Source organism: Oncorhynchus gorbuscha, linkage group LG06, assembly GCF_021184085.1.
Source record: "Oncorhynchus gorbuscha isolate QuinsamMale2020 ecotype Even-year linkage group LG06, OgorEven_v1.0, whole genome shotgun sequence".
Taxonomy (NCBI): domain Eukaryota; kingdom Metazoa; phylum Chordata; class Actinopteri; order Salmoniformes; family Salmonidae; genus Oncorhynchus; species Oncorhynchus gorbuscha.
In genome coordinates this window covers 40,182,441-40,198,218 of record NC_060178.1, presented here as the reverse complement: position 1 = coordinate 40,198,218, position 15,778 = coordinate 40,182,441, and the positions used below count along the sequence as shown (strand labels likewise).

The 15,778-nt window shown below is 43.3% G+C and overlaps 1 protein-coding gene and 1 pseudogene across 4 annotated transcripts in view; both read left to right on the top strand.

Annotated features, from left to right (window-relative positions):
- LOC124037952 (rab GTPase-binding effector protein 2-like) overlaps positions 1 to 15,649 on the top strand; it is a 36,153-nt gene extending 20,504 nt beyond the window's left edge. Inside the window, exons 1-12 of one of the 4 annotated variants that reach the window (XM_046353251.1) lie at positions 7,729 to 8,014; positions 8,719 to 8,880; positions 9,208 to 9,290; positions 9,365 to 9,724; positions 11,274 to 11,369; positions 11,465 to 11,563; positions 11,670 to 11,789; positions 11,898 to 11,976; positions 12,092 to 12,103; positions 14,015 to 14,169; positions 14,316 to 14,432; positions 14,635 to 15,649. In XM_046353251.1, coding sequence (XP_046209207.1) covers positions 7,972 to 8,014; positions 8,719 to 8,880; positions 9,208 to 9,290; positions 9,365 to 9,724; positions 11,274 to 11,369; positions 11,465 to 11,563; positions 11,670 to 11,789; positions 11,898 to 11,976; positions 12,092 to 12,103; positions 14,015 to 14,169; positions 14,316 to 14,432; positions 14,635 to 14,739 — 1,431 coding nt within the window. In that variant the 5' untranslated portion in view covers positions 7,729 to 7,971 and the 3' untranslated portion in view covers positions 14,740 to 15,649. Of the gene's footprint in view, positions 1 to 7,726; positions 8,015 to 8,718; positions 8,881 to 9,207; positions 9,291 to 9,364; positions 9,725 to 11,273; positions 11,370 to 11,464; positions 11,564 to 11,669; positions 11,790 to 11,897; positions 11,977 to 12,091; positions 12,104 to 14,014; positions 14,170 to 14,315; positions 14,433 to 14,634 lie in introns of those variants that run through there. The other 3 variants (XM_046353255.1, XM_046353254.1, XM_046353253.1) reach the window with 3 other exon arrangements.
- On the top strand, positions 2,984 to 5,092 carry LOC124038677 (annotated as a pseudogene).
- Positions 15,650 to 15,778: the final 129 nt, after the last annotated feature.

Sequence of the window (15,778 nt, the reverse complement as noted above, 5' to 3'; positions counted from 1 at the left end):
ACCCTTTAAAAAAAAAATCCCCTAAAATGACACCCAAATCTATGCCCTGAAAAATCTATTCAGTTTCTCCACATTGAAATGAATGGCCATCTTGAAAATAGGCTGTTGTGACTGATTTTATATTAAATTATGATGACTATGAAACTTTTCCAATGGGTCTCCTTGTTCTGTGTGAAGTTTGGTGTAGTTATCATTTATGGTACTATGTGAAAATAAAGCACATCCCACTGCTGCCCATTCTGTCTCATCAATATACCTCAAAATACATACAGAATACATACAGGTATCGAAATACATACAGGTATGACCTTTGACCCCCAACCAAGGTGGCCCCATGGAGATGTCATTAACATACCAAAACATAAATCCCTTCCATCATTTATTCATTATTTTATAGTAACAATTATGATCCTCCAGCCTTCGTCTTGAATAGTGATTTCCTACTCATTCTAATGACACTATATATCCACTAGATGGAGGTGTTTTGACTAAAGTACCTACTTGTCCAAAACCCCATCTGTTTGATTATTAGATTAATGTATTAATAGTCACTACCCTTTCCAAGCCACAAAGTCTGGAGGAAAGGACCTGGCTGCAGTGGAGGAAGGACCTGAGTCATTCATTCCAAAGGCCATTTATTCTGGAACAGAATAATAAATCAAATGAAGCTTTATTTATATAGCACATTTCAGACATGAATGCAACACAATGCACTTCACAAGGAAAAAACTATGAATATAAAAACTGAAATATTTACACAAGAAACAAAATAATAACAATTTTAAACTAAAACACTAAAAAAGCACCCTAAGAAAAAGCAAAGCTAAAAAAAACATGTGTTTTAAGATCCCTTTTAAATATGTCCACTGTTTCGGGCCCCCTCAGGTTCTCTGGAAGGCTATTCCAGAGGCTGGGGACATAATAACCAAAGGCTGCTTCTCCATGCCTCTTGGTCCTAGTCTTCGGGACAGTTAAAAGGCCAGTGCCAGAGGACCTGAGGGATCTACTGGGTACATGCAGTTGAAGTCAGAAGTTTTTACATACACTTCAGCCAAATACATTTCAACTTAGTTTTTCACAATTCCTGACATTTAATCCTCAGAAAAATTCAGTTTTAGGTGAGTTAGGATCAGCACTTTATTTTAAGAATGGGAAATGTAAGAATAATAGTAGAGAGAATGATTTAGTTCAACTTTTATTTATTTCATCACATTCCCAGTGGGTCAGAAGTTTACATACACTCAATTAGTATTTGGTAACATTGGCTTTAAATTGTTGGGTCAAACATCAAACTTGGGTCAAACGTTTCAGGTAGCCTTCCGCAAGCTTCCCACAATGAATTGGGTGAATTTTTGCCCATTCCTCCTGGCAGAACAGGTGTAACTGAGTCGGGTTGGTAGGCCTCCTTGCTCGCACACGCTTTTTCAGATCTGTACACACATTTTCTATTGGGTTGAGGTCAGGGCTTTGTGATGGCCACTCCAATACCTTGACTTTGTTGTCCTTAAGCCATTTTGACACAACTTTGGAAGTATGCTTGGGGTCATTGTTCATTTGGAAGACCAATTTGCTACCAAGCTTTAACTGAAGACTGATGTCTTGAGATGTTGCTTTAATATATCCACATAATTTTCGTTCCTCATGAGTGCCATCTATTTTGTGAAGTGCACCAGTCCCTCCTGCAGCAAATCAACCACACAACATGATGCTGCAACCCCCGTGTTTGGGTCGGTTGGGATGGTGTTCTTCGGCATGCAAGCCTCGCCCTTTTCGTCCAAACATAACGATGGTCATTATGGCCAGTTCTATTTTTGTTTCATCAGACCAGAGGATATTTCTCCAAAAAGTACGATCTTTGTCCCCATGTGCAGTTGCAAACTGTAGTCAGGCTTTTTTATGGCATTCTTCCTTGCTGAGTGGCCTTTCAGGTTATGTAGAGATAGGACTCGATTTACTGTGGATATAGATACTTTTGTACCTGTTTCCTCTAGCATCTTCACAAGGTCCTTTGCTGTTGTTCTGGGATTGATTTGCACTTTTTGCACCAAAGCACGTTCATCTCTAGGAGACAGAACGCGTCTCCTCCTGAGCGGTATGACGGCTGCGTGGTCCCATGGTGTTTATATTTGTGTACTATTGTTTGTACAGATGAACGTGGTACCTTCAGGCGTTTGGAAATTGCTCCCATGGATGAACCAGACTTGTGGAGGTCTCCAATTTATTTGTTGAGGTCTTGGCTGACTTCTTTTGATTTTTTCCCATGATGTCAAGCAAAGAGGCACTGCGTTTGAGAGGTAGGCCTTGAAATACATCCACAGGTACACCTCCAATTGACTCAAATTATGTCAATCAGCCTACCAGAAGCTTCTAAAGCCATTACATACTTTTCTGGAATTTTCCGAGCTGTTTAAAGGCACAGTCAACTTAGTGTATGTAAACTTCTGACCCACTGGAATTGTGATACAGTGAATTATAATTGAAATAATCTATCTGTAAACAATTGTTGGAACAATTACTTGTGTCGTCCTAACCGACTTGACAAAACTATAGTTTGTTAACAAGAATTTGTGGAGTGGTCGGCAAACGAGTTTTAATGACTCTAACCTGAGTGTGTGTAAACTTCCGACTTCAACTGTACTTGCAGCGGTAGAAACGTGTTGTCGGAATGCAGCTGTATTGACCCTCTGGGCACAATAATCTTGGTTAAGCTTTCATAAATGTCAGTTGAGTTTTTTACTCTGAGAATTAGAACCTAACAGTATTCTGTTCCCACTTGTGGTATCTCTCTTCGGTTACGCATGCACGGAATAGCAAAACAGCATAGCGGTCCGGACGGCCCCCGCTGCGCTTGGTGAGCAGTTTGTCATATTCTGGTGTCTGATGAGGAATTGAAATGTCAGGGGGTATACATTTGAGCGCTTTGGGTAAAGAGCGCCCTGCTGCTGGGCGTGTGCATACTCCTCACACTTCCTCTTTTGGCACCATGCAATGGACCGGGGTACAGCTGAGCAGTGGGAAGGTGGTGGGGAAAGAGTGGGGTCCAGGGACTGGCTTGCTGTGGCCTGGCCTGTGGCAGCAGCGGGGCCTCGATCCGGCAGCAGAGACGCAGAATCAGAATACCTATAAGAATTCTACTTTAATCTATTCATATACCTTCTCACTGATGGCAATAAATACTCTTCAAGTTACTTTCTTGGGATTCCATTTCGTTTTTTTCAGACCTGCTGCCATTCCATTGGTCCATTTTCCCTTATGTGAATCTTCTGAGGCTTTATGAGAGTACTCTTTAACTTACAACAATCACCATAAACCTGGCACTGGAAAGATTTCTCATAATGAGTCTCCATGTGCAGGTTCAGATTATATTTGCAAAATTTCCATTTAATCAAATGTGTGTCAAAGTTAGTTTCAAGATGATCTATTACACTTTCTTTTGAATTAACAAAACAAACTTAGTGTTCTACACACACACACCACAGACAGGTTTTCTCTCACTAGTATGCACTCTAATCATAACAGAAAACGTGGTGTGAAAGGAATCCCCACAACTTGCACCAATGAAGACCAGCAGTGCCAATTTGACTGACCCGTGCACTCTTTGATTCCAGTGGCATTGAACCTGATGGAAGCTCTCCACTCGCCACACGATCTACACTGAGGATCACACTGTTTCCACGCTGAACACTAGAATAGTGATTAAATGCAGAGAGGGGCTGAGGTTCACTGGTTGGTTCTAGGGACATGGAACCCTCTCCATCAGGTTCTGTTTTGATCTGTTCTGTTGAAGTGCATGGTAGAAAGGCTCCCTGTCCATATTCCTCACTTTCAGTTTGGTAAATATGTGAAGGCTCTGTTGAGTCCTGATTCTGACAAAAGCAATTGAGAATATAACATTAGGGTCTTTGGATCTAGAGCATGAAGCTGCTCTCTACCCATAACTGGTCCTGAGCGCCTGTTCATAAATCTGTGTGGGCTTTGGGTCCTCCTGCCCCAGACTAGGTCTCCACTCATGCTCACAGTGCTGCTGCTCTGGTGGGAACCTTTTCAGAGACAGAGAGAGTGAGCTGCTGTAGGTTCTGGAGGAAGGATGAAACAGATGACTAAGTGAATTCAGCTGACAACAATAATAAACCAAGACAACATAATTGCGATTTACTTAAAGGGTGTATATGAAACAAGGGGTCATGGAGAAAGAAACCCTTCACCAGCCACCACAGTATTGTTTTTCTGTCTATTTTCTGTCTATATCAATAGCAGTCAATTATTCATCGTCACCTTATTCAGTCTCATTTGAACAAAAAAAAACAATTCTGGATTATCTTCACGAACCCTGGCTATATCAAGTTGAATCAGCAATACAAAATTTGGTTTAATTATTTATTTACTAAATACCTAAATAATCACACAGAATTACATATACATGTTTTCTATTTATTTTTCATATATGTTTTCTATTTCTTTGTTGTTTTGCCGAGTGTGGGTCCCAATCAGAGGCAGCTAGCTGTCTATCCTTGTCTCTGATTGGGGATCATATATAAATTGTGATTTTCCGTTTGGGTTTAGTGGGGTGTTATTTTCTGTTTAGTGTCTGAGCTATCTGGAATCCCCCCTGCCCCATGAGGAATCCCTCAGCTTGAGGTGACCTTTGACATTGACACCAACGGGACTCTGAACATATCAGTGGTGGACACGAGCAAGGGCAAAGGGAACAAAATCACCATCACCAACGACAAGGGGCGGCTCAGCAAAAAGGACATTGAGAGGATGTTGCAGGATGCCAACAAATACAAAGCTGATGACAATGCAGAGGGAGAAAATTGCAGCCAAGAACTCCCTGGAGTACTACACCTTCAATATGAAGAGCAGCTTTGAGAGGAGCACGAGCTTCATTCATCATTACCAAGTTGTACCAGCAAGGAGAGATGACCACCGACACGATCTAGCTCTGGTGCCAGCTCCCAAGGCTCAACCATTGAAGAGGTTGACTAAAGCGAAGGACTTGTATAATGGCCTTTTCAAAATGCATTAGTACAGTATCACTGAATACGTTTTGTTATTCAGGAAATACTAATTTCTACTGCTTGACATTATAATGCCCTTTTATGGCTCAGAGCTATTAGGGAAGTGTTTATGTATTGGTTGAACTGTAAAGAGACAGTAGATGTTAATGTCATTTCATACCATATTGCATTACTGGACATTGAAAATAAAATGTATTGAAATAAGTGTATAGGTCTGTTGGCTGTTTCCTTCTCATCGTAGCAGATTCAGTATTCACATTTTCTTTCCTTAATGCGTTTGAGCCAGTCAGTTGTGTTGTGACAAGGTAGGGTTGGTATACAGAAGATATCCCTATTTGGTTAAAGACCAAGTCCATATTATGGCAAGAACAGCTCAAGTAAGCAAATATTTTTTTTTTCACCTTTATTTAACCAGGTAGGTCAGTTGAGAACAAGTTCTCATTTACAACTGCAACCTGGCCAAGGCAAAGCAGTGCGACAAAAAACACAGTAGTTACACATGGGATAAACAAAAGTACAGTCAATAACACAATTAAAATCTATGTACAGTGACAGTCCATTACTTCAAGACATGAAGGTCAGTCAACACGGGAATATTTCAAGAACTTTGAACGTTTCTTCAAGTGCAGTCGCAAAAACCATCAAGCGCTATGATGAAACTAGCTCTCATGAGGACTGCCACAAGAAAGGAAGACCCAGAGTTACCTCTGCTGCAGAGGATATGTTCATTAAAGTTACCAGCCTCAAATGGCAGCACAAATAAAAGTAACAGACACATCTCAACATCAACTGTTCAGAGGAGACTGTGTGAATCACGCCTTCATGGTCAAATTGCTGCAAAGAAACCACTACTAAAGGACACCAATAAGAACAGACTTGCTTTGGACAAGAAACATGAGCAATGGACATTAGGCTGGTGAAAATCTGTCCTTTGGGCTGATGAGTCCAAATTTGAGATTTTTGTTTCCAACTGTTGTGTATTTGTGAGACTCAGAGTAGGTGAACGGTAATCTCTGCATGTGTGGTTCCCAGTGTGAAGCATGTGTAACGGATGTGAAACGGCTAGCTTAGTTAGCGGTGTGCGCTAAATAGCGTTTCAATCGGTTACGTCACTTGCTCTGAGACCTTGAAGTACTGGTTCCCCTTGCTCTGCAAGGGCCGCGGCTCTTGTGGAGCGTTGGGTAACGATGCTTCGAGGGTGAATGTTGTCGTTGTGTGCAGAAGGTCCCTGGTTCGCGCCTGGGTATGGGTGAGGGGACGGTTTAAAATTATACTGCTGTTGACCCGGATTACTGGTTGCTGCGGAAAAGGGAGGAAGGTCAAAAGGGGGGTGAGTGTAACGGATGTGAAACGGCTAGCTTAGTTAGCGGTGTGCGCTAAATAGCGTTTCACCAGCCTCCTCTGTTCTCATCCCAGAAGTTCCGCCCAGGAGCTCGTCACTACGTCACTTGCTCTGAGACCTTGAAGTAGTAGTTCCCCTTGCTCTGCAAGGGCCGCGGCTTTCCAATGTAACAGTATAATTTTAAACCGTCCCCTCGCCCATACCCGGGCGCGAACCAGGGACCTTCTGCACACAACGACAACATTCACCCTCGAAGCATCGTTACCCATCGCTCCACAAGAGCCACGGCCCTTGCAGAGCAAGGGGAACCAGTACTTCAAGGTCTCAGAGCAAGTGACGTAACCGATTGAAACGCTATTTAGCGCACACCGCTAACTAAGCTAGCCGTTTCACATCCGTTACACATGGTGGAGGTGTTGGCGTACTTTGCTGGTGACACTGCCTGCGATTTATTTATAATTTAAGGCACACTTAACCAGCATGGTTACCACAGCATTCTGCAGCGATACACCATCCCATCTGGTTTGCGCTTAGTCCCACTATCATTTGTTTTTCAACATGCCAATGACCCAACACACCTCCAGGCTGTGTAAGGGCTATTTGATCAAGAAGGAGAGTGATGGAGTGCTGCATCAGATGACCTGGCCTCCACAATCACCTGAACTCAACCCAATTGAGATGGTTTGGGATGAGTTGGACCGCAGAATGAAGGAAAAGCAGCCAAAAGGTGCTCAGCATATGTGGGAAGCTGGTGAAGCTGGTTGAGAATGCCAAGAGTGTGCAAAGCTTCCATCAAGGCAAAGGGTGGCTTCTTTGAAGAATCTCAAATATAAAATATATTTGTTTAACATTGTTTTGATTATATGATTCCATATGTGTTATTTCATAGTTTTCATGTCTTTGCTATTATTCCACAATGTAGAAAATAGTAAAAAAATAAAGAAAGCCCTGGAATGAGTAGGTGTGTCCAAACTTTTGACTGGTACTATTATATATATTTTCTAAGGCTCTGGTCTGTCGTAGGAGTGAGGGTAAAATGTAGGAATTTTCTCTGGTATCCACTTTATGTTTAATTATTATTTGGGGTATAGGGGAGGGTCACTTTTTTAAGTGTTTTCGGGTAGGGTCAGGTCAAAATATATTTTACTGAAAGGAGGGCCGTAATTTTCATTTCAGAGATCCAATTTTCTCCAGGTATCCCTAATAAATAACGTACAGTCCATTTAAAAAAAAATATTTGACACAGCTACGCAGAATTCGTGGCAGGAACAGACATACGGAAACTAAGACAGGACTTATTATCTGTATTCAAAATACAGATTCTCTCCCTTTTAAAATGGTTGGCATTTTAATAACCCACATATTAGGATTTGCTTATCCCTTCACAATACGGTAGTTTAACTGGGGAGAATAACGGAAAATCCAATGCAGTCGTCGGCATTTAGGAAGGATGTTAAGTAATATCCGTGGGTTTAAACCGGGGAAAGTTATTTCCTGAGGTTGACCAGGAGTGAATAAGTCATGCTTTGAGCTCTCACACCAACCCAACCAGTAGATGTTTTTCACGACTAAGACAGTTGGTGCCATTATAGAACAGCTCGGAAACAAATGATAATGGAACCGTCGGTGAACTCTCAGAAGGACGACACTGGTAAGAAAGTCACCAAGTTTGCCATCAACAAGTGCTTTAGCTACGCTGGCTTGATTGCTAGCTAACTAACGTTAACCCTTTGTGATATAGCCAAATCTCACAAATGCGTGCGAATTTCGGAATGTAGCTACAGACCACTGAACATGTACGAAATGTTGCTATTGCTGGAGCTGTCACTTGCTGAGTGAACTCTTTTGACCTTCCTGTTACTACCACAAAGTAAAAATGTATAAACTAAAATGTACTTTTAGGTCTTTAATTTAAGGTTAGTTAGGCGTAAGGTCAGCAGTGTGGTTAGGTTTAAAATCAGATTTTCAGAAGAGGAATTGTAGAAAGAGGCAGGGATTTAGCCATAATAAGCATGATTTTTGTGGAGACGTCAGTCAGCCTAATTAGAAGCTGTGGAAGGAGTGTGCCAAGGATTGCCATGTCTCCACTGAGACAGCCAAAACAATGTTATCTGTCAGTTCGATTGTCAACGGGTGTATTATTACATTCGTGAATTGCTTTGCATTGGGTGTTTTATAATGTTATTGACATTGGAAGGGATAGCCTGTGTAGTAGGCCTAGATGCAATTGCTTGCATGATCATGCTTTACACAGCTCATAAGATATCTTGAAGCCTGTCTCTCTGGGACTGTTGAACCACATTGTCCTGTGTTCACCATAAATTGAGAGATAACATCTGTTTTCCTTCTTGTCAGGTGCAATGGAGAGCTTGCAGGCCCAGCTAGCAGATTGCCGAGCGCAGCTGGAGCACTGGCAGGGCGTGGCAACAATCTGCGAACTGAGCAAACAGGAGGAGCTGGGAGAGCTGCAGAGACAGTGTGACCAGGAGATGCAGTCTCTTCAGGAGGCCCTCAGAGGTCAGAGAGAGAGCCACACACACGCATATAACACACACCACACCACAACACACACGCACACACAGTGTGACCAGGAGATGCAGTCAGAGGTCGAAGACATTTTGTCAACATACCAGTGTTTCCCTACCATTGTATAGATGGGGCGGGTCCCCTCTCTTCTGAGGAAGGTTGCTCCGTTCTATTCATCATCCATTCCCAATGGGGGCTATTGTCAACATTTTTGCACTAGATAGAGAATAGCATGCCATTTGGAATGCAGACAATGTGTAGGACCCATCTAGATGGCCTGTTATTGTCTGTCATCTTGTTTCTCTCTTCTATTCTCAGAGACGGCCTCTCAGTATGAGGCTAGAATATCTACTCTGCAGTCTGAGCGTGCCCAGTGGAGGAGAGCCAGTGTGCAGTCTCAGGTGTGTGTGTGTGTGTTCACCTCAACGTTACTTAACCCATTTCCTTGTCTCTGACCTCTCTCGCTCTCACTCAGGGCAGTATAAAGAAGGACGGGGTGGAGGCGGGAGCTATGCAGTCCGAGGGCCAGTCGACAGACCCCACCAATAGCCTCAGAAAGCCAAGAACAGACGGATGGGATAGCCAACCAGCGGAGGCTGAGGGACCAGGGGAGGGTGAAGGGGCAGGGCTGGAGGGCTATTTCTCCCAGAACTGTGACTTCGCCTCTTTCTCCTCCTTCTCCTTGGATACGCCCTCACTGCCCCGCCGCCAACCCTCCCAGGAAGACACCGCCTCCCTGGTCTCCACGGGAACCCTGGTGCCCGAGGTCATCTACCTGCCCCCGCCTGGCCACCGTCTGGTCACACACACCGAATGGGACTCGCTTAACACACAGGTGAACACACACACACTTTGACATCAATTCACTAAGCAAACAAGTGAGCACCAGCCACACAAACACACTCCAACTAGGACTTATACTGAAAAAATATATAAGGTGTTGGTCCCATGTTTCATGAGCTGAAATAAAAGATCCAAGAAATGTTCCATAAACACAAAAAGCTTATTTCTCTCAAATGTTGTGCAAAAATGTGTTTACATCCCTGTTAGTGAGCATTTCTCCTTTGCCAAGATAATCCATCCATCTGACAGGTGTGGCATATCAAGAAGCTGATTAAACAGCATGATCATTACACAAGTTCTGTGGACAATAAAAGGCCACTCTCTAAAATGTGCAGTTGTCACTCAACACAATGCCACAGATGTCTCAAGTTTTGAAGGAGTGTGCAAACTGGCATGCTGACTGCAGGAATGTCCACCAGAGCTGTTGCCAGAGAATTTAATGTTAATTTCTCTACAATAAGCTGCCTCCAACGTCGTTTTAGAGAATTTGGCAGTACGTCCAACCGGTCTCACAACCGCAGACCACGTGTAACCAAGCCAGGACCTCCACATCCGACTTCTTCATCTGTGGGATTGTCTGAGACAAACCACTCGGAAAGCTGATGAAACCATGGGATTGCACAAACAAAGAATTTCTGCACAAACTGTCTGAAACCGTCTTCGGGAAGCTCATCTGCATGCTCGTTGTCCTCACCAAGGTCTTGGCCTGAATGCAGTTCGGCGTCGTAACTGACTTCAGTGGGCAAATGCTCACCTTCAATGGCCACTGGCACGCTGGAGAAGTGTTTTTCACGGTAGAATCACGGTTTCAACTGTACCGTGCAGATGGCATACGGCGTGTATGGTGTCGTGTTAGCGAGCGGTTTTCTGACGTCAGCGTTGTGAACAGTGCCCCATGGTGGGTTATGGTATGGGCAGGCATAAGCTATGGACAACAAACACAATTACATTTTATCGATGGCAATTTGAATGCACTGAGATACCGGGACGAGATCCTGAGGCCCGTTGTCGTGCCATTTATCCGCCGACATATACGACGGCGTGTTCCAGTTCCCGCCAATATCCAGCAACTTTGCACAGCCATTGAAGAGGAGTGGGACAACATTCCACAGACCACAATCAACCTGATCAACTCCCTCCCAAGGAGATGTCGTGCTGCATGAGGTAATTCGTGGTCACACCAGATACTGACTGTTTTTCTGATCCATGCCTCAGCCAAAAAAAGGTCATCTCTGACCAACAGAGCAAATCTATATTCCCAGTCATGTACAATCCACAGTTTAGGGCCTAATGAATTTATTTCAATTGATTTTCGTTATATGAACGATAACTCTGTAAAATGTTTTTGAAATTATTGCAGTTATTTTTAAGTGTACTTAAAGCCTGTTAAAACAGCCAACATTGTTGTGTTTGACTATCAAACAGGTGAGCAGAACTGTACAGGTCTGTAATGGACTCGTGACGTCTTCTGTGGTGTGGTCTTGTGACGTCTGACGTGGTGTGGACTCATGGTGTCTAATGTGGTGTGGTCTGATGTGCAGGTTGTGGAGCGGGAGGGAGAGCTGAGTCGACTGAGGGAAGAGAGGACCAAGCTGGAGAGCGAGCTGGACACACAGACTACTGAGACCCACAAACACGTACGCACACCTTTACACACATGGCATATACTGTATATTGAGAAACGTCAGTTATCCACGGAATTGAATGTTACTGTGTGTTGTGTGTGTGTCAGGTCTCAGTTCTCCAGTCTCAGGTTCAGACCTCCGAGGCCCTCCTACAGGAGCTGCAGAAGTCTTTCAACCAATCACAGAATGCCATCCATAGCAGGCTGGTGAGTGACCGGCACTTGGTCCAACCAGGGAGGAGGAGGAGGGATGAGGTTCATGTAATGTGTGTTTGAGATGTTTTGTGTGTGTGCTTGTGTGTTGTGTTCCCAGGCAGAGCTGTGTCTCTCTCAGAGGAGGGTGTGTAAAGAGCTGTCCAGGCTAAAAGGGGAGGAGATCGAGGAGATGGTTGGGGCAGGGGACGCCAACACACCCCTTGGTCCTACACTACAGGTACAGTATGTGTGTCTATGCGTGCACTTGTGTGTTCATACAGTCAAGAATCATTGCAATACAAAGGAAACATACTATTACTGTATGCACTACTGTACTCACCTGTAGGGGGCACACAGTGAGGAGAGGCTGCGTATTGAGATCGTCAATCTGAAAGAACAACTGGAGACCCGCGTGGAGGAGAGCGGTCTGTTCATCTGCCTTTCCTTTGCTCTTTCTTTGTGTCTAAGTGTAATAGAACTTGCCAGCTGGTTCAAAACCAACATACATTCTCTCTTTCTCCTATGGTTCTGCCACAACAGAAGTTTTACAAGGTGAGTGGGCATTATTTTATATTTGTGTGTGAGAGAGATCATATGCAAGTGTGTGGTATAGAAGGCCATAGTAATTAATCATTAATGCATCACACACGGGCAGTTGATAACAAGCGCTGACCGTAGTAAACTCATAGGTTACGTTAGATTAGGTAGGCTAATGAAGACGACTGTAGACGAAAGTCAGGGAGGTGCATCTGCCACAGCCAAGACCTTTATAAAGGTCTATTAAACATTTCTTTAACCCCAGATCACAAACTGAAAACATGCTTTCTGAAGTCCCTTCAGAAAGTATTCACACCCCTTGACTTTTTCCACATATTGTTTGACAAAATTTTAAAATTATTCAATTGAGATTTGTCACCGTAATGTCAAAGTGGAATTGTGTTTTTTGAAATATGTACAAATTAATTAAACATGTAAAGCTGAAATGTGACCTACCACTTGGATTTGGTCCTATGGAGCAACATTGAAACGGTGTTAATCATATTGGATAAAAGTACAGATTCAGATCGAGAAAATGGTATATATACAGTGGGGAGAACAAGTATTTGATACACTGCAGGTTTTCCAACTTACAAAGCATGTAGAAGTCTAATTTTTTATCATAGGTACACTTCAACTGTGAGAGACGGACAAATGTACAAAAAAATACAGAATCATTGTTTTTAAGTAATTAATTTGCATTTTATTGCATGACATAAGTATTTGATCACTTACCTACCAGTAAGAATTCTGGCTCTCACAGACCTGTTAGTTTTTCTTTAAGAAGCCCTCCTGTTCTCCACTCATTACCTGTATTAACTGCATCTGTTTGAACTCGTTACCTGTATAAAAGACACCTGTCCACACACTCAATCAAACAGACTCCAACCTCTCCACAATGGCCAAGACCAGAGATATGCAAGGACAACGGGGATAAAATTGTAGACCTGCACAGGCTGGTGAGCATGTTTCCATCAGACACTAAAACACAAGGCCAAATCTACACTGGAGTTGCTTACCAAGAAGACGGTGAATGTTCCTGAGTGGCCGAGTTACAGTTTTGACTTAAATCAGGGTGAATATGGTGAGACTTAAATGGATTTCTAACAATGAACAACCAATTTGATAGAGCTTAAAGAATAATGGGCAAATATTGTACAATCCAGGTGTGCTTAGAGCAGGGGTGGCAAACTCATTCCATGGCGGGCCTAGTGTATGCTAGTTTTTGTTTTATCCTTTCAATTAAGACTTAGACAACCAGGTGAGTGGAGTTCCTTACTAATTAGTGACCTTAATTCATCAATCAAGTACAAGGGAGGAGCGTAAACACTGCCCCCCCCCAGGAATGAGTTTGACACGTTTCTTAAAGACTTACCCAGAGACTCACAGCTGTTATCTCTGCCAACGGAGATTCTAACGTGTGAATACTTATGTCATGAGATATTTCTGTATTTACTTGTTAACATAAAAAAAAAAATACACGTTTTCACTTTGTCATTATGGGGTATTGTGTAAATGGGTGAGCAGGAAAAAAATTGATTTAATCCATTTTGAATTGAGGCTGTAACACAACAACGTGGAATAAGTCAAGGGGTATGAATACTTTCTGAAGGTAGTGTGTAAAGCATTTGTAAAAGGTCTCAAATACCAAAAACATTGATTGGTTGACAAGTAGTGCCTCCCAGTAGCCAGGCGATGGCTGCATGGTGCCGTCGGTGAAAAGCAACTGCAGCAATTGAAGGGGACTTCATCAAACCACATAACCTTTGATCACATGGTTGTTTTTGTGATGTTCAAGCAGTTACCCACATAATGCAATACACTTTGAAAGGCGGTGACTTGACAAAACGTATCTGCTCGAACACGCCCGTTGTCTTCTAACCTCGATGGGACTTCCTTGTTCAATAAAAGCTTTGCCCTCTGCAGTGCAGCTGTCCAGTCTGAAGACCGAGATGGAGCGGGTCCAGTGTCAAAAGGAGACGCTGCAGTTGGAGCTACAGAACGGTCGCACCGAGCTACAAGGCCTCGGCGTGGCGCTCTCACACCTACAAGGAGACAGCAAGACTCTCAGCCATGACAAGGTACTGTACAGGGGGACCAGGGATGGATTTGTGTCCGTCCGTGTTGTACCTTTTGTGTACTTAGTGTTCCCAAAGTAGGAAAGATAACATGTTACTGTAGTTATTTCCCTCTCACCATTCTCACTCCCTTTCTGTCTCCCTCCTAGGCGTCCCTCCAGCAGCAGTGTTTGGAGCTGCGTAGCCAGATCATCAGTATGCGTTCTCAGGTGGACACCAGCCAGATGGTGCAGAGGGACTTTGTCCAGCTTTCACAGTCACTGCAGGTACATTACACAGATTCAGGACCAGCCCACTGGGGGTGTATTCACATTGGGTTGGTTTATGTTATTTTACACCACTGATCTAGGTCAAGTCCAGCTGGGTTCCATATCATTTTTCTTCCATAGTCAAATGACCATGAGGCTTCTTACTCCACCCTCTCTCTCCCTTTTGTTTGTCTCTCCGTCCTTTATCGCTTTCTTCTAGGTGAAGCTGGAGTTGATCCGTCAGGCTGAAACTCTGGACCAGGTCAGGGACATCTTGGAGGAGGGGCTTCCTGAAGAGGGTGCCCCACCCACTGATGCCACGTGAGTCTATCAGAGCAGCACAACAGAGCCAAAGCGACGGGAGAAACGGGAAGTATTCCAAGGGTGACCAATAAGAACGAGGCTGGACATGAAGTGCAACCGTAACCATGGAGAAAGACGTGACTACTATCCCCGCTTTCAAGAGGAGTGGGCTTAGCAAGGCACTGTGAATAATCACTGATAGACAAATCACCTTTCATTCCAGACCACTAATAATGAGTCAGATCTTTGCTGGCCTTGTTCAGGCTAATCCTCTCCAGCATTGGGAATCACCACCTCAGCTTGTAATGTGACTTGGAATATTTGTACTTTGGAGCTGTTCAATGATGGTATATTTTTGGTTGCACCTTGACTTGTTGCTTGAGCGCCCTCCACATCTTTCCATATTTGGGAGTTTAAAAAATGTATTTTCTCTTGTTCAATGACCAAACATTAATTCGAAGACTGGCCTTAACCCCCTTTTTTAACTGGACTCATTGAGAATTTGAATATTTGTATTGAAGTTCCTGACTCGACATTCCCGCCAGTCGGATGTGATGAGAAACACTCCATTACTGCTTTAGTGGAAGTCACTAAAATGCAATATGTTGAAAATAGGCCAGTATCTACTGTAAGTTATGATACTTCTGACACATGGAAATGCACACACTCATCCACCTCTCAGGACCAGTGGGCACTTTGCTTGACTTCCAATCATTGATCTAAAAGCATTGCCCTTGTTGATACCAGCGAGTAACACTAAACTCTAAACAACCATTCCAGTGACACAATTACCTTTATACCTTTTTCAAACTTTACCACTTTTTAAAATGAAGAATAAGAGAAGAAACCTGTGAATGAATTTTGCATTCTCTTGTTGAAACTAATTGCCTTAATATATAAATATACATTGAAAAACTACCCATTGCAGGATCATGTTTTTCTTGTGTAATTGTTTGCGGAGTGAGAGTGTGTGTGTGTGTCCACCCTGTTATACAGCGGTGAAGCATGGATCCCTTAGTTGGCACATTAAAACCCTGGAGGCCTTCCAAATAAAGGGCCTC